Consider the following 21,976-nt stretch of genomic DNA (forward strand, 5'->3'; position numbering starts at 1 on the left):
AGCCTAGGAAAGATTTTTGGTTGGGTGCCGTGGAGAGATCAAGGAGGATAAAGACTTTGTAGTATTCATTGGATTTTCAAATTAGAAGTCACCTGACTTTGATATAACCAACTTTTGAGGGATAGAAGGACTAGAAGTCATATTTAGAATGCCAGAAAGTTTCTGGGAAATGAGATATTAGAAGCAAAAATGTAGCCTGCTGTTTTAAAAGTTTAAAAAAAATTTATTTGATATTATTATTGGATTAGGATTTGCACACATGGTAGAAAGGATATTCAATGAGAAACATCTCTCTCCTCTTTCAGTCTCTCAAGCTCAGCCTCTTCCCTAGAGGAAACTGTTGTTAACCAGTTGGGATTTTTTTGGTATGTCCTTTCAGAGCTTCTATGCATTTACAAACGTGTACGCGTATGTGCATTTCTGCATCTCCCCATAAAATGGTTAGACTACTCTTGTGAAGCTTGAATGAGAGGTGGAGGAAAGAGGACAATATTCAGAAGAGAATGCACCATCAAGGAACATTATTATTATTATTATTTTTCCTGTAAAAGTTGAAAGAGGCCAACTTGGCAGGAACCAGTAGAGTTAGGGAGGTGTCTAACCTGAGAGTCCACGTTTCAGGATGCTCTTCAGGAACCTTTGTAATGTGTGTAATGCTTTCTGTTATGAATTTTTAAAAATTAATTTATTTTTGACTGCGTTGGGTCTTTGTTGCTGCATGCATGTGGGCTTTCTCTAGTTGCAGTGAGTGGGGACTACTCTTTGTTGGGGTGCACAGGCTTCTCACTGCGGTGGCTTCTCTTGTTGCAGAGCGCGAGCTCTAGGCATGCGGGCTTCAGTAGTTGTGGCTCACGGGCTCTAGGGTGCAGGCTCAGTAGTTGTGGTGCACGGGCTTAGTTGCTTCGTGGCATGTGGGACCTTCCCGGACCAGGGCTCGAACCCATGTCCCCTGCCTTGGCAGGCAGATTCTTAACCACTGTGCCACCAGGGAAGCCCCTGTTATGAAATTTTTAAGGAGAAAGTCTATCTTCATCAACTTCTCAAAGGAGACTGTAGCCGAAAAAGTTAATAACTACTGTTTTACAGACAGGAAGAGGGAGCAAGGCTTTGGCAGAAGATGTTAAAAGACCAGCTCATTTGCTGTAGCTCAAATTAGGCATTTGTTTAACTGATTAGGAATTTTTCATTTATTGAAGTAGCACCTTAGAGGGGTGATTTATTTCTGTCCTAGGGACCCCATTGTCAACCAGCACTAAAGGGCCCTGTGGTAGGATCAGTCTGATTACCAACTCCTGGTATTGTGGTAAGAAGTACCCCTTGGCTTCTACCTTCCTAGAATCTTTCCATCCAAACTGAAAACAGAGACCTCATTCCTTACATCAACATTCCTGGCCTATCGGGAAAGTAAAATCTTTCCCAAAGATGCTGGTGCTTTTTTCATCACTGTGTTAAGCCCTTGCTGAACAGAGTGTCTTTTGGTTTCTCTCTGTTGGATATAGTTGGGGGTGGAAGGAGGAGAGAGTAGATTACAGCTGATGAATCCAGCATTTCTAGGCCTTGAAGTCCTTACAGGGGTTACTGGCATCTCACTTAAGTGTGGGCCACTCTTGAGTACAGGTTTCTGTTAATTGGAAATGAAATTGACAGAAGTGGAAGTGAGGAGCAAGTAGCTGTTAACAGTAGCACAATGAGGAATGACGATGGCCTAGACACATGTGCTGATAGAAGTGAATAGACCCTAGTTCTGTTGTGAATATAGAATTGACAGAATTTACTAATGAATTGGTTGTGAAAGATGACAGAGAAGACTCAAAGTGTGAGCCCTTAGATTTTAGATAGATTGAGTGACTGGGTGGATTGGATTGCCATCTACTGAGATTGCCTTAGGAAAGAATTTATATGGGTGAATACAATCATTTCAACCTCGAATATGCAGAGTTTGAGATGCTTATTAAACATCCAAATGGACATGTCATGTCATGTGTGTATACTAATTGAGAGGTCTGAGCTGGAAAGTCATTAGCACGTAAGTAGTGTTCCAAGTAATGGGACTGGAGTTTATAGATAGGTAGATAGATAGATAGAAAGATCCAGAACAGAGCTCTGAGAAAGTCTGGTAATTAAAATTGGATTAGAGTAGAAGGAATCAGCAAAGTGGATTGTGAAAGAATGGCTAGTAAGGTAGGAGAGACATAGAAGAGGAGAAGGTTTCAAAAAAGAGAGTGGTCTGTTAACAGTGATTGTTGCTGAAAGTCTGAATGGAGGAAGACAAATTTCCATTGAGTTTGGCAGCATGAAGGTTATTAATATCCTTGATAGCAGTAGTTTCAGTGGGAAGAGAAGCTAGATTGGATTGGGCTGAAGGTGAATGAGAGTTAAAATTGTCAGCATGGACAATTCTTTCAATAAATTTTCTTGGCTAGGAAGGAGAATCACTAGATAGTAGATGAAAGGGATGCTGATTTGGGTAATCTCCCATTTTAATGATTGTCAAAAGGAAAAACCACAGAGGTCAAGAAAGTTAAGCATATTTGCAGTGTAATAACAATGATGATGGACCATGGAATCAATACTGGGTAGGGAGGAATGTGAAAGAGGTTATGGAAGAGTAAGAAATATGGTCAGTCAGTGGATGGGAAATATTGATGGGTTCAAGGACTGCAGAGAGCAGTCCTCAGTGAGTTACAAGAATGGGAAGTAGAAATTGGAGAGTTGGATGCTTGATTGAGATATTGGAGATGGTGTAGTTACTAGTGTTGGGAAGCCTGTGCCTGTAGTGTTAGGTGGGCGAGGTTGGGTGGACAGATAGGTCAGAGGACTCAGGATGTTGAGTGGATTACCCACATGGGTAGTGAGGCCTTTAAGAATGACAAGAGTTGGGATGGAGAGGAAAACATGAAACAGAAACTAAAGTCTTTAGTGAATAAGGAGAAAGCAGGGAGAAAGGGTAGACAGTAGTATAGTCAGATCCTATGAGCTTCAGAGGAGCTCCTGTTTTTGGAGGAGGAAAAACAGATGATTTGAGAAAAATGGGGAGAAAGGAGGCAATTACCACTTCCTGATCCTCAGATACGTAGTTGTAAGAGAGAGAGAAAAAACTCTTTAAATTTGAAAGAACTTTAAGGGAGATAGGATCTTTGAGGGACAGCCAAGCTTCAGTAAGCCCAGCAACTTGAGAGAATGTTTAAAGAAAATATTGAGGGTATAGGAGAGCCTGCTATCAGTCACTCGAGTGTACAGTGCAAGGACTGGGGGGGTGGGATGGGTAAGGTGGGGGGTTGGTTTTCAAACGTCAGATGGTTAAATCAATGTAATTGTTCATGACTGGAATTTTTAAGATATGAAATGCAATAGGATAGAAAATAGTGTCCATCCCACTTAGTAAGGATAAGTATTTTAGGTGACTTTTGTGATACACACCCTTGTGTATACTAAGTCATGATGTAAAGTATATATTTCTACTCTTAGTTAAAGTCAAAAAAGTTTGAGAGCCATTGAACTATGAAGTGGATGTACAGAATATTTTGGAGATGAGTACTGGGTGATGACCTATGATCTGGGGGACTTGGCCGTTTGGTTATTATGAAGATAGGATGTGGGGTGTGATGGGATTAATTTTGATAATTGCTAGAGCAGAGTATACAAACATTTGAAATATTATTGTCCTGACTTTTTAGAAAGGAGGTACATGTACCTCTTCCAGATAACTATTGTAAGTGAACTCAGAAGAACTTTCTTAGGCAGGTAGGACCTGTCTGGAACTCTGAGCCCCCAAAAAACTGGCTTTATTCCTGCCTTAGTTCCCAGCCTCCTACATGAGTGATCTGCTACAGGACTACTCAGCACAGTATGGGCTCCTTAAACACCTTTGCTTACCTCCCTAAGAGAGAATAGTTTTACCATTTGGGACAGGCTGAATTCTCACTAAACGTTTTAGGATTCAAGTTGATTAGCTCTGTTTATCTCCAAGTTAATATTCTTCTTCTTTTTTTTTTTTTTGGCTGTGTTGGGTCTTCATTGCTGCGCGAGAGCTGTGTCTAGTTGCGGAGAGTGGGCTTCTCATTGTGGTGGCTTCTCTGGCTGCGGAGCACAGGCTCTAGGCGTGCGGGCCTCAGTAGTTGCAGCATGCAGGCTCAGTGGTTGTGGCTTGTGGGCTCTAAAGCGCAGGCCCAGTAGTTGTGGCGCACAGGCTTAGTTACTCCGCAGCTTGTGGGATGTTCCTGGACCAGGGATCGAACCCGTGTCCCTTGCATTGGCAGGCGGATTCTTTTTTTTTTTTTTTTTTATAAATTTATTTATTTACTTATTTATGGCTGTGTTGGGTCTTCGTTTCTGTGTGAGGGCTTTCTCCAGTTGCGGAGAGCGGGGGCCATTCTTCATCGCCATGCGCAGGCCTCTCACTGTCGCGGCCTCTCTTGTTGCGGACCACAGGCTCCAGACGCGCAGGCTCAGTAGTTGTGGCTCACGGGCCTAGTTGCTCCGCGGCATGTGGGATCTTCCCAGACCAGGCCTCGAACCCGTGTCCCCTGCATTAGCAGGCGGATTCTCAACCACTGCGCCACCAGGGAAGCCCGGCAGGCGGATTCTTAACCACTGTGCCACCAGAGAAGTCCTCTTATTCTTACCAATTAAACTTAAACCAACTTTGAGTTGGTGTAACAACCAAGAGATCACCTGTCTCATCTCTATAACTTACCTGTTGACATCCTGTTGACCTTACACTTTGGCCCAAGGTTTTAATCTCCATACCAGTCTCCTTTATCTAGACCACTGCTAAATTTTAGGTTATTTTACTATACAGATGAGAAGTTGTTATGGCCAGTAAATTATAGTGAGATGATCGAAGTTTTCAGGTCCATAATGAAGAACATTTTTCCTAAACCGTGGCTCTCTAGGAGCAATACGGCATGCTTTCTGCCAATGTATAGTTTGTTTTGATGTCTTAATCTCATGTTGGCAGTCTGCTGAGTTATAAGATTTTTGTACTCTTTATTTCCCATTATTTCATGGTATAACATCACTATAATTGACAGTGACTTTGCCAAAAACACCATCTGAGGATTTATTTTCCCATGGGATGTTTGTATAGGACTGGCTGTGTATCTATAAGCATAACTTCATGTTAAATACTAATAAATGGAACAAGTCTGGGGATTATTTTACATTGGTAATCTTGAGGTATATAATACAGATGACTATGCTTAATAATTTTGACATGGATATCATAGACCATGTTGAGTTAATAATTTCCACTTAACGTAGTAGCGTGGGTACGTTTCAGGCTGACAATGAGTATTCAGGAGTAAGGGCTGCATAACACAAGACCTTACATGTAACAGACATTTTATGCATCATTTATTCCACAAAAAATATTTAGCACATTCTGTGTGCTCAGACATTATTCCAGATTCTGGAAATATAGTAGAGGAAGATTATGTGTTTGTGGAGCTTATTATTCTAGTGGTATGACAAACTAATGCACAATATAAGTATTAAATGCTACACAGTAAATTAAGTAAGAATGGTTGAGATTGACTAGGTGGCTATTTTAGGCTGAGTGATCAGGAAAGCTTTTTGGAGGGTGCGATTTTTGGCCAAGATCTGAATGAGAAGGAGTCAGCTCTATAAAAACCAGAGGGAAGGGCTTCCCTGGTGGCGCAGTGGTTGAGAGTCCGCCTGCCTATGCAGGAGACGCAGGTTCGTGCCCCGGTCCGGGAAGATCCCACATGCCGCGGAGTGGCTGGGCCCGTGAGCCATGGCCGCTGAGCCTGCGCGTCCGGAGCCTGTGCTCCGCAACAGGAGAGGCCACAACAGGGAGAGGCCCATGTACCGCAAAAACAAAACAAAACAAAACAAAACAAAAAATAAACCCCAGAGGGAAAAGTGTTCTAAGCAGAGGGAATAGCCAGTGCAAAATCCTTAAGGCCGGATACATTTAGCATATGAGGGGAGAAAGTAGGCCATGGTGGCTGGAGGTTAGTGAGTGGGAAAGGGGTACTTGGTGAGGTCAAGGAAGAAGACAAACCTAATGACAGGACTTGGGAGGCCACCATAAGGAGTGGTATGGAATGCTTATTTGTGGACTTTATGTAGGGAGCGATATGCCCTCTGGCTGCTGTGTGGAGAATATACTGTAGAGGTGCAGAAGTGGGAGCTGGGGGCCGGTTATAGCAGGAGGCTATTTACCCAGGCTGGGATGATGATGCATTGGACAGTGGTCGTTTAATGAATAAAGAAAGAGTAAGATGTAGCAAGAGACACTAGAACTACAGTTGACCTTTGAACAACACATTTGAACTGCATGCATCCACTTATATGCAGATTTTTTTCCATAGTAAATACTGCAGTACTACACGATCAGCAGTTGGTTGAATCCATGGATCCAGAGGGCTGACTGTAAGTTATATGCCAATTTTCATTTGTGCGGAGGGTTGACGCCTAAACTCCCGCGTCGTTCAAAGGTCAACTGTATTTAGTATTCCAGAGAACTTCTGATTTTCTCATATGCAGAAATATCCTTAATAAATAAATAAAGGATATTTATCTTTAGCTGATGAATGAAGATAATGAACAAGTTATTGACAACTAACAGCACTGGTCCATTTTTTGGCTGATTTGAGGTAGGTATTTAGGTACGGATTGTATAAAGATTGCTAGGAAGCAGAAAGTGAACAGAAGAACTTCAGCCATGTTAGCAGTAGACTTGCTGATGAGAGTATACTGTTCAGTATGAGAGCAGGTTTAGCATGTTATAAGTTAGTACCTCAAAGGTATCAAAGTACAATAGACCTTTTGGGAGGGTCTGGCTTGGCCTTTGTGCTAATAGTGAAGGTAGGCTTGGGGACATAGGTGCCCATGGTATGGTTTTGTCAAGATTTAGTTTGGATGCTTGGTTTTCTGTCAACAATTGAGTGAATTTCACCAAGTTTTATAGGTCTTGAAGAGTTAGCTGACTCTGTAGACTCTAGGTCAGCGAGAGAATGAAGCCCTACAGAAAACGATTTGGGTGACTGTTTCCATAATTCTAGGGATGTGTACTCAGCTAGTGCCAACACAGATGTAAAGGAGATAATGAATTCCATGCAGTTGATGCCTTAGTTTGAGTAGCGCTGTTCTGGTTGAAACTCATTAATCTTTTGCCATCTGTCCTTTAATGACCCCATATTAACTAAAGCTCCAAGAAGTTATTTTTTCAAACAAAACTCTTCAAAACTTGATTTCAATGATGAATTTCAAACCTCCACTTCTTCAGTTAACTACGAGTATATGTTCTTTTTTAATGAGCTCAAAGTATAATATACGCATTTCATTATTTTTTTTAATATTCCGTTGATCTCCTTAAAAAGGTAATATTCCTCATTTAGGATATTACATGAAGTGGATTTTCAGTACAAAATCGTAGATCCCAGGTACATTTTTCTTTACTTTTTGCAGAAACCTATGAAGCTTGCAGAACCTTCTGCATCTACTAAAACCCACTGAGTTGTATACTTTAAAATGGTGAATTTTATGGTGTGTGAATTATATAAAAAACTGAAGGATTGTAAAGCACTTTGTATTGTTGGCTTTTGATTTTTGTGGAAACGCATTAGCTGTTGGCTACTGTGCATATTCTGGAGAAAGTCCGAAATTACATTTTGAGGATAATCTTGTTTCGACCTGAAGATACCACTCAGGCTCCTCTTTGTGTGAAGCAGCAGATGGCTTCCCTTATGGGAAAGCTTAGTAGGTCAGGTTTCTAAATTTTAGTAGTATGTTCAATAACATGTTAGTGCTGGTAATAAAAATAGCTCCTATTTCTTCAGAATTCATGTGCCAACATGACTATAAACTCTACACCTATTTTGTTAATTGTCATCTTATCCCTACCCTGAGAATGTAAGCTCTGAGGGATTTTGGTGTTTTGTGAGTGATACTATACCCAGCGTACGGTCAGTACCTGGCAGATAGTAGGCACTCAGTGTGTGTTCAGTGACTGAATGAAAGCTGCATGAGCTTTCATTATCATACATGAATTATCCTGTTTGATCTTTATAAGAATCTTACGAATAGTTATTGTATTTACCCTCATTTACAGATGAGGAAAGTCTTTGCTTCTCAAATCGGGGCATGAATATCTCTTGGGGATATGCAGAGCCACAGCATTAAAATGATACTTAAATGATCAGTTTTCTTTTTTTTCCTTTTGTGTTGTTGCTTTTTAAAATTGAAGTATAGTTGCTGTACAATATTATATAAGTTACAGGTGTATAATATATGATTCACAGTTTTTGAAGGTTACTCTATTTATAGCCATTATAAAATATTGGCTATATTCACCATGTTGTACAGTATATCCTTGTAGCTTATTTTATACCTAAGAGTTTGTACCTCTTAGTCCCCTACCCCTATATTGCCCCTCCCCCCTTCCCTCTCCCCACTGGTAACCACTAGTTTGTTCTCTGTATCCGTGAGTCTGCTTCTTTCTTGTTATGTTCACTAGTTTGTTGTATTTTTTAGATTCCACATACAAGTGATATCATACAGTATTTGTCTTTCTCTGTCTGACTTATTTCACATAGCATAACGCCCTCCAAGTCCATCCATGTTGCTGAACATGGCAAAATTTCATTCTTTTATGGCTGAGTAGTATTCCATTGGAGGTGTTCAGTTTTGTTGAAGCATTTTGGGTAGGAGAGCAACATTTTTACATTAAAACAAACATGGCTAATTTCTAAAATAAAATGCAAAATTTGCATGCATTTTAAAGATAAAATGAATCCCCTAGGCGCTTGTTATAGAATATGTACAGTTCTGAACTATCATACTGTTTCAAAGCTAGGCTGAGGAAAGTGGTATTTAGAATATATAGTTTAAGTTCCTGCTGTTCAAACTATGCTATGTGGAGGCTTAACATGGTATACACAGCATGGGTGGTTTTAAAGGAATTATTCCTGTATCCTTAGGTTCTGAGAATGTACCTGAGATAGAGGTACAGGCTCTTTTTTCCCCAGTTCCTCTTCCATAGTCAACTCTCTCCCATTTTATAGAAGAGTATATAATACTCTTCTCGCTTATGTGCAGTTTTACCATGGTATAAAATGTTTGACCTCCAGTAAAGGGACAATTTGAAATATTGGTGTTGATACTGAGAAAATGAATGACGTGGTAATTGTCAAATCTTTCTACTAGTACAGTTCTTTGCCCACAATAAAATTTACAGAGGACTTAATGTAGATGTCAATTATTGAAATTTTTGATCGTTTGCTATGTGATATTTTGACATATAACTCAAAAGAAGTCCAAAAAATTGACAGACTAAAACTATTCATTTATGTGAACAAGGTTTCTTAGTGTTATATCTATCAATAAATGAAGAATAGGAATAGAATCGGTATTAAATCTTATTCTGTTCTAGCAATTGGGACTACTCATATAAGGCTATGGAGTTAATTTTTAAATAAATTATTTTCATGTATAGCTTTTATCTCTTATATTTAATAATTTATTAAAATGTATAATTTACTGTTTTTGGTCAGTTATATACTAATAATTGTAATAAACCAGAAAAAAATTTTTTTTATCACTAAGAACTTTAAGGTCACAGAAAGTTAAAAAAATAACTTTATGATGTATAAATGATTAATTAAAGGTTTTCAAGTTTAAAATAAATAATTCTGGGAATGGAATTGTTCAAAGGGAAAAAGGAGTATAATAAATGTATTACTATTGAAGATTTTGTTTATGTATACATGGCTGATGGTGGGTATATTTAGATTCTGTTAGCTGCATTTTAACATGATGTAACAGTTTATTATTAAAGTGTCAGTATTTAAAATACCTTAGCTCATTCTCCCCAACTCTTTTTTTTAAAATTTTATTTTATTTATTTTTTTATATAGCAGGTTCTTATTAGTCATCTACTTTATACATATTAGTGTATACATGTCAATCCCAATCTCCCAATTCATCCCCCAGCCCCGCTCCCCAACTCTTTACATTAAAATGTGAAATACTTCAAAATGTAGGTGGGGTATATATATTTGCAAAAAATTTTTAAGGGTAGGAATGAAACAGTATTTGAAAACGACCGGTTTATGAAACATGCTCTGCATCACCTCTTTAGTTATCCTCTTTTCTAGCCTTAATCACGTTAGATCACTGAAAGTTTACACAGTAATCCGAACACTCTGGTTTAGTCCTTTTCAGAATTATCTTCACTGAGTTGTCCTTTAAATATGTGCTTGGCTTTTATGGAAGGTCATTGGAGAAAGAAAAAGCATTTGAAATCTGCTAAATATTTGCTGTGATGTTAAGTGTCTTTAATTGTTTTTCTAGGTTTAATACCAGGACAGCTTTTGTTTTCCTCATTAATTGGTATGCTTCCTCCCTTCTGAGTGTGATATCTATGTAATTTAATATTTCTTTTTTTCATTCACACCCCTAGAAAGTTCAGATCCACGTTTGATGCTCAGCTCTAGTATCAATCACTGTTAACCTTTTCAAAAGGAAATTTGTTTTCTCCTTGAGTTTTAAAAATTAATTTTAAAATTAATTTTTATTGCATATTTGTCCTTTGTGAGTTTTAAGAGCCATCTCAGATATTTATTGGAAAGAGATTGAGTAAAAATAAAAAAATTTTTTTAAAAGATTTATTTTTGTATTCATCCCAGAGGGATAGAATGAACCCTCAACAATTATTTGAGTTATTTGAATACTTCCAGCTTAATATACACATTATTATAAAATACATTAAATTTTGATTTGAGCACTACCCTGTATACTGAGAAGATTTATCAAAGGTTGGAAACTTTATTAGAATGTGTGTGTTTGTCAAATTAGGTTTTTTTTTTTTTTTTTTTTGTGGCACGCGGGCCTCTCACTGTTGTGGCCTCTCCCGTTGCGGAGCACAGGCTCCGGACGCGCAGGCTCAGCGGCCATGGCTCATGGGCCTAGCCGCCCCGCGGCATGTGGGATCTTCCCGGACTGGGGCACGAACCTGTGTCCCCTGCATCGGCAGAAGGACTCTCAACAACTGCGCCACCAGGGGAGCCCTGTCGGTTTAGTTTTATGATATAAGGAACTTCTATTTTACTTTTTCTTGTATTGAAAGGGAAGATTTCAAATACATGAATAGCTTTAACTTGTCCCATAAAAAAAAGTGTTGGCTTTATAACTCCTAAGTTCATGGCAGATTGGTAGTTATTTAGAAAAACTCAGACAACAACTGGGCGTGAATTAACAGTGACTCTTTGACAGTCCGCAGGGGAGAATGGTAATAAAATTTACTGTTTTTGTGACAGTTTCTGGGAAAACCAGTTCGTCCAGCTTCTCAGATTATTCTACACGATACTGCTGTAGAATACAAAATTAATTAGTAAAAAATTCTATCTTCAGAGCTTTCAGGCCAGTTTAAAAGAGAAAAAATAATAGAAACCAAAATAAGATAAAAGAAGAGCAAGGCAGCACACTCTTGAATAATCTCATTCCATGCCACTGGGAAATGAATTGTCTCATTGTCAGACAATGGAAGTTAATGGTGTATTTTGAATACTTTTAGCCAGTAAATAAATTTTTAATTGTACCACAAACATAAGTTAATGAAAAAACTATCAATCTAACCATTGTAGCACAGGTCGTTTTACATGTTCATGCTTCCTTCCAGTCTTTGTGGATTCAGGATTTTATAGTTTTGAATAGTTTAGGCTAGTCTGTGCTTCCTCCAGTCATTCTTTGTAACAATGAGAATCTTACAGGCTCGACTGTGTTTGCTCATACAAACAGTTGTTATATACTTCTTTGTCTACTGATGCCATCTTCATTATAATACCAGCAGAGTTTATTGTTCTTTATTAAAGAACAAAAACATTAAAAACCAAACAAGATATTGTTTAGTGGAAGATACTAATTATAACTAATCAGTGACAGGATAAGTTCTTCATAAGCATTTATGTGTTAAGCTTCTTTAGGATTGAATATTGACTATGTTATAGGTTGGATGGCTTCACTTAGGGCCTCAGAATGCTCTAGATGTCATAAATCAGAGGGATCCAAACCGGTGCATCACAGAATTACCAGGAGAGCTTTAAAAAATACACATTTCTGGGCCTCACACATTTCGGAGATGGCATCCTAAGTGGTTATTTTGCAGCCTGTTGGTCAAGTTTCCACACCTCTAAGTTTTTTGGAAAACCATAAAGATAAGAAAGTGAAATGCCTGAGAAATAATATTAAGAGTTATTAAAGATGAATATGTCTCTTAAAGGTAAGCACATACATGGGGAGAAAATTGAGTGCAAGAAATGACAAGCATGCCCAGTAGGTACAGAAGATCAGTGTGTGTGTGTGTGTGTGTGTGTGTGTGTGTGTATGTGTGTGTGTGTGTTTGGGGCTGGGGGTAGAGGTATATTTAATAGTGAGTCTAAATAATACTGTAATTGTAATAATGATCAGATTAATCTATTGTGATCCTTACCTTTCTAGTCATCCTGATATTCTTTAAGCAGAGATCAAAACTCAGTACCTGTAGGGCTCAGACAGCTTTGCAAATGTGAACTGAAGACTTTTGCAAAAGAAAAAAACTTGACAACTCTAGTGGCAGCCATTACTAATGAATAATGGCCTGCTTTGGCGACATCGGTCCAGTATTTCTAGATCTTTGAGTTTTTAAGAGAAGCTAGAATTCCGCATTTTATTCTCTCTCTTTTTTTTTACATCTTTATTGGAGTATAATTGCTTTACAATGGTGTTAGTTTCTGCTTTATAACGAAGTGAATCAGTTATACATATACATATGTTCCCATATCTCTTCCCTCTTGCGTCTCCCTCCCTCCCACCCTCCCTATCCCACCCCTCTAGGTGGTCACAAAGCACCAAGCTGATCTCCTTGTGCTATGCAGCTGCTTCCCACTAGCTATCTGTTCTACATTTGGTAGTGTATATATGTCCATGCCACTCTCTCACTTTGTCACAGCTTACCCTTCCCCCTCCCCATATCCTCAAGTCCATTCTCTAGTAGGTCTGTGTCTTTATTCCTGTCTTACCCCTAGGTTCTTCATGACATTTTTTTTTCTTAAATTCCATATATATGTGTTAGCATACGGTATTTGTCTTTCTCATTCTGACTTACTTCACTCTGTATGACGGACTCTAGGTCCATCCACCTCATTACAAATAGCTCAATTTCGTTTCTTTGTATGGCTGAGTAATATTCCATTGTATGTATGTGCCACATCTTCTTTATCCATTCATCTGATTATGGACACTTGGGTTGTTTCCATCTCCTGGCTATTGTAAATAGAGCTGTAGTGAACATTTCGGTACATGACTCTTTTTGAATTATGGTTTTCTCTGGGTATATGCCCAGTAGTGGGATTGCTGGGTCATACGGTAGTTCTATTTGTAGTTTTTTAAGGAACCTCCATATTGTTCTCCATAGTGGCTGTACCAATTCACATTCCCACCAGCAGTGCAAGAGTGTTCCCTTTTCTCCACACCGTCTCCAGCATTTATTATTTCTAGATTTTTTGATAATGGCCATTCTGACTGGTGTGAGATGATACCTCAGTGGAGTTTTTTTTTTTTTTTTTGCGGTACGCGGGCCTCTCACTGTTGTGGCCTCTCCCGTTGTGAAGCACAGGCTCCGGACGCGCAGGCCCAGCGGCCATGGCTCACAGGCCCAGACGCTCCGCGGCGCGTGGGATCTTCCTGGACCGGGGCACAAACCTGTGTCCCCTGCATCGGCAGGCGGACTCTCAACCACTGCGCCACCAGGGAGGCCCTCATTGTAGTTTTGATTTTGCATTTCTCTAATGATTAATGATGTTGAGCATTCTTTCATGTGTTTGTTAGCAGTCTGTATATCTTCTATGGAGAAATGTCTATTTAGGTCTTCTGCCCATTTTTGGATTGGGTTGTTTGTTTTTTTGTTATTGAGCTGCATGAGTTGCTTGTAAATTTTGGAGATTAATCCTTTGCCAGTTGCTTCATTTGCAAATATTTTCTCCCATTCTGAGGGTTGTCTTTTGGTCTTGTGTATGGTTTCCTTTGCTGTGCAAAAGCGTTGAAGTTTCATTAGGTCCCATTTGTTTATTTTTGTTTTTATGTCCATTTCTCTAGGAGGTGGGTCAAAAAGGATCTTGCTGTGATTTATATCACAGAGTGTTCTGCCTATGTTTTCCTCTAAGATTTTGATAGTTTCTGGCCTTACATTTAGGTCTTTAATCCATTTTGAGCTTATTTTTGTGTATGGTGTTAGGGAGTGATCTAATCTCATACTTTCACATGTACCTGTCCAGTTTTCTAGCACCACGTATTGAAGAGGCTATCCTTTCTCCACTGTATACATTCCTACCTGCTTTATCAAAGATAAGGTGTCCATATGTGCGTGGGTTTATCTCTGGGCTTTCTATCCTGTTCCATTGATCCATTTTTCTGTTTTTCTGCCAGTACCATACTGTCTTGATTACTGTAGCTTTGTAGTATAGTCTGAAGTCAGGGAGCCTGATTCCTCCAGCTCCTTTTTTTTTTTTTTTTTTTTTTTATTTTTCCGTACATGGGCCTCTCAGTGTTGTGGCCTCTCCCATTGCGGAGCACAGGCTCAGCGGCCATGGCTCACGGGCCTAGCTGCTCCGCGGCATGTGGGATCTTCCCGGACTGGGGCCACGAACCTGTGTCCCCTGCATCGGCAGGCGGACTCTCAACCGCTGCGCCACCAGGGAAGCCCCAGCTCCGTTTTTTGTTTTCAAGATTGCTTTGGCTACTTGGGGTCTTTAGTGTTTCCATGCAAATTGTGAAATTTTTTGTTCTAGTTCTGTGAAAAATGCCAGTGGTAGTTTGACAGGGATTGCATTGAATCTGTAGATTGCTTTGGGTAGTATGGTCATTTTCACAATGTTGATTCTTCCAATCCAAGAACATGGTATATCTCTCCATCTATTTGTATCATCTTTAATTTGTTTCATCTGTGTCTTATAATTTTTTGCAGACAGGTCCTTTGTCTCCTTAGGTAGGTTTATTCCTAGATATTTTATTCTTTTTGTTGCATTGGTAAATGCGAGTGTTTTCTTGATTTCACTTTCAGATTTTTCATCATTCGTGTGTAGGAATGCAGAGATTTCTGTGCATTAATTTTGTATCCTGCTACTTTACCAGATTCATTGATTAGCTCTAGTAGTTTTCTGGTGGCATCTTTAGGATTCTCTATGTACAGTATCATGTCATCTGCAAACAGTGACAGCTTTACTTCTTCTTTTCTGATTTGGATTCCTTTTATTTCCTTTCTTTGATTGCTGTGGCTAAAACTTCCAAAACTATGTTGAATAAGAGTGGTGAGAGTGGGCAACCTTGTCTTGTTCCTGATGTTAGTGGAAATGCTTTCAGTTTTTCACCATTGAGGATGATGTTGGCTGTGGGTTTGTCATATATGGCCTTTATTATGTTGAGTAAAGTTTCCTCTATGCCTACTTTCTGGAGGGTTTTTATCATAAATGGATGTTGAATTTTGTCGAAAGCTTTCTGTGCATCTATTGAGATGACCATATGGTTTTTCACCTTCAGTTTGTTAATATGGTGTATCACGTTGATTGATTTGCGTATATTGAAGAATGCTTGCATTCCTGGAATAAACCCCAGTTGATCATGGTGTATGATCCTTTTCCTGTGCTATTGGATTCTGTTTGCTAGTGTTTTGTTGAGGGTTTTTGCATCTATGTTCATCAGTGATATTGGCCTGTAGTTTTCTTTCTTTGTGACATCCTTGTCTGGTTTTGGTATCAGGGTGATGGCCTTGTAGAATAAGTTTGGAGTGTTCCTCCCTCTGCTATATTTTGGAAGAGTTCGAGAAGGATAGGTGTTAGCTCTTCTCTAAATGTTTGAAAGAATTTGCCTGTGAAGCCGTCTGGTCCTGGGCTTTTGTTTGTTGGAAGATATTTAATCACAGTTTCAATTTCAGAGCTTGTGATTTGTCTGTTCGTATTTTCTGTTTCTTCCTGATTCAGTCTTGGCAGGTTGTGCATTTCTAAGAATTTGTTCATTTCTTCCAGGTTGTCCATTTTATTGGCATAGAGTTGCTTGTAGTAATCTCTCATGATCTTTTGTATTTCTGCAGTGTCAGTTGTTACTTCTTTTTCATTTCTATTGATTTGAGTCTTCTCCCTTTTTTTCTTGATGAGTCTGGGTAATGGTTTATCAATTTTGTTTATCTTCTCAAAGAACCAGCTTTTAGTTTTATTGATCTTTGCTATCGTTTCCTTCATTTCTTTTTCATTTATTTCTGATCCTATCTTTATGATTTCTTTCCTTCTGCTAACTTTGGGTTTTTTTTTGTTCTTCTTTCTCGAATTGCTTTAGGTGCAAGCCTAGGTTGTTTATTCGAGATGTTTCCTGTTTCTTAAGGTAGGATTGTATTGCTATAAACTTCCCTTTAGAACTGCTTTTGCTGCATCCCATAGGTTTTGGGTCATAGTGTCTCCATTGTCATTTGTTTCTAGGTATATTTTGATTTCCTCTTTGATTTCTTCAGTGATCACTTCGTTATTAAGTAGTGTATTGTTTAGCCTCCATGTGTTTGTATTTTTTACAGATCTTTTCCTGTAATTGATACCTAGTCTCATAGCATTGTGGTTGGAAGATACTTGATACGGTTTGAATTTTCTTAAATTTACCAAGGCTTGATTTGTGAGCGAAGATATGATCTATCCTGGAGAATGTTGCATGAGCACGTGAGAAAAATGTGTATTCTGTTGTTTATGAATGGAATGTCCTATAAATATCAATTAAGCCCATCTTGTTTAATGTATCATTTAAAGCTTGTGTTTCCTAATTTATTTTCATTTTGGATGATCTGTCCGTTGGTGAAAGTGGGGTGTTAAAGTCCCCTACTATACACGTGTTACTGTTGATTTCCCCTTTTATGGCTGTTAGTATTTGCCTTATGTATTGAGGTGCTCCTATGTTGGGTGCATAAATATTTACAGTTGTTTTATCTTCTTCTTGGATCGATCCTTGATCATTATGTAGTGTCCTTCTTTGTCTCTTCTAATAGTCTTTATTTTAAAGTCTGTTTTGTCTGATATGAGAATTGCTATTCCAGCTTTCTTTTGGTTTCCATTTGCATGGAATATCCTTTTCCATCCCCTCACTTTCAGTCTATATGTGTCTCTAGGTTTGAAGTGGGTCTCTTGTAGACAGCATATATATAGGTCTTGTTTTTGTATCCATTCAGCCAGTCTCTGTCTTTTGGTGGGAGCATTTAATCCATTTACATTAAAGGTAATTATCAATATGTATGTTCCTATTCCCATTAATTGTTTTGGGTTTGTTATTGTAGGTCTTTTTCTTCTCTTGTGTTTCTTGCCTAGAGAAGATTCTTTAACATATGTTGTAAAGCTGGTTTGGTGGTGCTGAACTGTCTCAGCTTTTGCTTGTCTGTAAAGGTTTTAATTTCTCCATCAAATCTGAATGAGATTCTTGCTGTGTAGAGTAATCTTGGTTGTAGGTTTTTCTCCTTCATCACTTTAAATATGTCCTGCCAATCCCTTCTGGCTTGCAGAGTTTCTGCTGAAAGATCAGCTGTGAACCTTATGGGGATTCCCTTGTGTGTTACTTGTTGTTTTTCTCTTGCTGCTTTTAATATGTTTTCTTTGTATTTAATTTTTGACAGTTTGATTTATATGTGTCTTGGCCTGTTTCTCCTTGGATTTATCCTGTATGGGACTCTCTGTGCTTCCTGGACTTGATTAACTATTTCCTTTCCCATATTAGGGAAGTTTTCAACTATGATCTCTTCAAATATTTTCTTAGTCCCTTTCTTTTTCTCTTCTTCTTCTGGGACCCCTATAATTTGAATGTTGGTGCATTTAATGTTGGCCCAGAGGTCTCTGAGAGTGTCCTCAGTTCTCTTCATTCTTTTTTCTTTATTCTTCTCTGCAGTAGTTATTTCCACTACTTTATCTTCCAGGTGACTTATCCGTTCTTCTGCCTCAGTTATTCTGCTATTGATCCCATCTAGAGTATTTTTAATTTCATTTATTGTGTTGTTCATCATTGCTTGTTTCCTTTTTAGTTCTTCTAGTTGCTTGTTAAATGTTTCTTACATTTTCTCTATTTCCAAGATTTTGGATCATCTTTACTGTCATTATTCTGAATTCTTTTTTAGGTAGATTGCCTATTTCCTCTTCATTTGTTAGGTCTGGTGGGTTTTTATCTTGCTCCTTCATCTGCTGTGTGTTTTTCTGTCTTCTCATTTTGCTTATCTTACTGTGTTTGGGGTCTCCGTTTTGCAGGCTGAAGGCTCATAGTTCCTGTTGTTTTTGGTGTCTGTCCCCAGTGGCTAAAGTTGGTTCAGTGGGTTGTGTAGGCTTCCTGGTGGAGGGGACTAGTGCCTGTGTTCTGGTGGATGATGCTGGATCTTGTCTTTCTGGTGGGCATGTCCATGTCTGGTGGTGTGTTTTGGGGTGTTTGTGGCCTTATTATGATTTTAGGCAGCCTCTCTGCTAATGGATGGGGCTGTGTTCCTGTCTTGCTAGTTGTCTGGCATAGGGTGTCCAGCACTGTAGCTTGCTGGTCGTTGAGTGAAGCTGGCTGATGGTGTTGAGATGGAGATCTCTGGGAGATGTTCACCGTTTGATATTACATGGAGCTGGAAGGTCTCTTGTGGACCAGTGTCCTGAAGTTGGCTCTCCCACCTCAGAGGCACAGCACTGACTCCTTGCTGCAGCACCAAGAGCCTTTCATCCACAGGGCTCAGAATAAAAGGGAGAAAAATTAGAAAGAAAGAAAGAGGATAAAATAAAATAAAGTAAGGTAAAATAAAGTTTTTAAAATAAAATAATTATTAAGAAAAAAAATTAAAAAAAAAACAAAACGGATGGATAGCACCCTAGGACAATTGGTGAAAGCAAAGCTATACAGACAAAATCTCACACAGAAGCATACACAAACTCACAAAAAGAGGAAAAGGGGAAAAAATAATAAATTTTGCTCTCAAAGTCCACCTCCTCAATTTGGGATGATTCGTTGTCTATTCAGGTATTCCACAGATGCAGGTACATCAAGTTGATTGTGGAGATTTAATCCGTTACTCCTGAGGCTGCTGGGAGAGATTTCCTTTTCTCTTCTTTGTTTGCACAGCTCCCGGGGTTCAGCTTTGGGTTTGGCCCCGCCTCTGTTTGTAGGTCGTTGGAGGGCGTCTGTTCTTCGCTCAGACAGGACGGGGTTAAAGGAGCCGCTGATTCGGGGACTCTGGCTCACTGAGGCCGGGGGGAGGGAGGGGTACGGATGCGGAGCAAGCCTGCGGCGGCAGAGGCCAGCATGACATTGCACCAGCCTGAGGCGCGCCGTGCGTTCTCCCAGGGATGTTGTCCCTGGATCCCGGGACCCTGGCAGTGGCGGGTGGCACAGGCTCCCCGGAAGGGAGGTGTGGAGAGTGACCTGTGCTCGCACAGAGGCTTCTTGGTGGAAGCAGCAGCAGCCTTAGCGTCTCATGCCCGTCTCTGGGGTCCGCGCTGTTAGCCGCGGCTCGCACCCGTCTCTGGAGCTCTTTTAAGCAGCCTAGAATTCTGCATTTTATGTGAATTTTATTTGTAGATGTTGGCTTAATTTACTAAAGGAACTAAAAACTGAACAAAACACATCTATCTATGGGTTAGACCTGGTCTCCCCGCCACCAACTCGCAGTCTTTGTTTTAGAGCAGTAGTTGTCGAAGTGTGGTCGCTGTACCAGCATCAGCATCACCTGGACCTTAATAGAAATGTAGTTTCCCAGGTCCTACCTCAGACCTCCTGAATCAGAATTTCTGGGAGTGAGGCCCAATAACCTGTGCTTTCATCAGCCCTCTGGGTGACTCTGATGCATGCTCAAGGTTGAGAACTGCTGTTCTGGAGTCTCAAAGTTGTTATAATTTTTATTTGGAGATAGTTATAAAGATAAAAGTTCATTGAATATCCTGTAGATGATTTATCAGGTATACTTGTATACTAAAATTATCTGATGTGTATTGCTTTCAGGTGTATTGGAGCCTTTATGGTTTTTGCCAGACTCAGAATACACAGTGATTAAATCACATTTTGTTCTTTTTCTTCCTCTTTTTCCTCGCCTCTGCCCCACCTGATGTTAGAGTATTTCAAATGAGCTTAATAGCAATTCTGTGCCACATTTGCTTTTCATTAGAACATAACTTAATTTTTTTACTGGTTGATTAAATATATATAAGTATGTTGCTTGCCCTTCTGAAACTTCAATTATAAGTTTTTTTAAAACATTAAATGTGCTATAAAATATTAAAGGATATTTCCTTATTTTATTACATTTTTCTAAATTGAGCTCTGTTTGTGGAATTACAACTTTCATTTCTAATTATCTTTTTTTTTAATATAAAAGGGAAGGTTAACCTTTACGGTTTTACGTAAGCCTGGCCCCCTGACAGCTCATGAGGTTATTTATATTTTAATGGCCAAGTGCGCTATTAGTTTCCTCCATTTTCAGAATGTAGAAATGACTGCTTTCCGATTATTGTCCTGAAAACCCTCCTTCCTTTTGTGTAACCTAACCTTAAACATATTTGTTCACCTAGAAGTTCCTAGTATCTTGCTAATCAAATTAATTATGAATTTTAATTTAGAGAATTTTCTTACATTTAAGAGAATACAGAAAGCTTTTTATTGTGAGAAAACTTTGCACGTCTTACATAATAAAGTGATTAAAGTGTACTTCAGAGTATTTAAAATGCTGAAATTGAGAAGTTTGGAATAATCCAAGTTAAAGTAATACATATTGAATTAATAAAAATTTATCTAATTGTATTTATATATAATATTTATTAATTAAAATGCACTTATATCCACAGGGTAAGCCAGACTTGAATACAACATTGCCAATTAGACAAACAGCATCAATTTTCAAACAACCGGTAACCAAAGTCACAAATCATCCTAGTAATAAAGTGAAATCAGATCCACAACGAATGAATGAACAGCCACGTCAGGTAAGGATCTAATTGGTTCTCCAATCTTATTTTTCAGAAAACTCTGGTATCTTTACCAGATATAGTTCAAGTAAACTGGTTAAAATGGAATATATTTGGAAAGAAAATTGTTTTATATCCTAGGCTATTACATGAATGCTGGAGAATAACTCTGATAAGACAACATTTTGGTAAAATGTTTTAAGAAAAAAATTAAGTTAATTAAAAAATCTAAAATTAAATTTATGGACTCCACTTTTATGCTTTTGTGTTGTAATGTACATCAGACTTGGTTCTGCTCTTCTTAGTTTTTTAAAGATTATCTTTCCGGGGTAATATTTCCTAAGGGGATGAAGCATGCAGTTTGTGTTGCCTAGTTTAAAAATATTTTCTATTATTTGGAAACTACTTTTTCTGATTTCTTATTACAAGAAAGCAGCCCTCCCCTTTGGAAAAACAGAAGTAAATAAACTTTGTCAATATGGTATATTGTCCTGTGACTTCCATTTTTGTATAAATTGCATTTATTTTTCTCTTCCTTTATTGTTTCAAGCTGTATTCCACCAGAATCTTTTCTTAGAAAAAAAGTATTATCTGAAAGGCCTCCCTGCTGCTTAATAATGCCGCTTAGCCAGGGGAGGGAGACTTGACAAAACGCTTAAACTTTCCAAGTAGTCTTGCTCACTCACTCCCTAATTGCGGTCAAAAAGTTTAGGTACTTTGTGAAATTTTAGTAGCAATTGGGGTGAGGGAGCGGAGGGAGAAACATCGGTGCATTTTTTCTCTCCTTTCTCTGCCTCCTCCCACTTAAGGATTAGAAACACTGATTTACCTACGACCTGTATCTTTTGCTCTCGTGTTCCCCCTTTTAGATGTCTCACTCCACCTTTTCATTTGAATTTTGTTTTTCACTAGTCCCTCAAGTGTCTCATCTCCAGACTTCAAAAAGGATTGGGCCAAAACTTTCAGACAGTTGCTCTAGAAGAAACTACATAAAGAAATTCAGTTCCCACATCCTCTGTAGTGTTTTTTCC

At 38.8% G+C, this 21,976-nt stretch overlaps 1 protein-coding gene across 1 annotated transcript in view; it reads left to right on the forward strand.

Moving 5' to 3' along the window:
• The window catches only part of MBD2 (methyl-CpG binding domain protein 2), a 78,275-nt gene that overhangs the window by 21,064 nt on the left and 35,235 nt on the right, over window positions 1–21,976 (forward strand). The window contains exon 3 of the mRNA XM_032602498.1: window positions 20,826–20,963. Within this exon, the coding sequence (XP_032458389.1) occupies window positions 20,826–20,963 (138 nt within the window). The remainder of the gene's footprint in view (window positions 1–20,825; window positions 20,964–21,976) is intronic.

Source organism: Phocoena sinus, chromosome 14 (genome assembly GCF_008692025.1).
Source record: "Phocoena sinus isolate mPhoSin1 chromosome 14, mPhoSin1.pri, whole genome shotgun sequence".
Lineage (NCBI taxonomy): Eukaryota > Metazoa > Chordata > Mammalia > Artiodactyla > Phocoenidae > Phocoena > Phocoena sinus.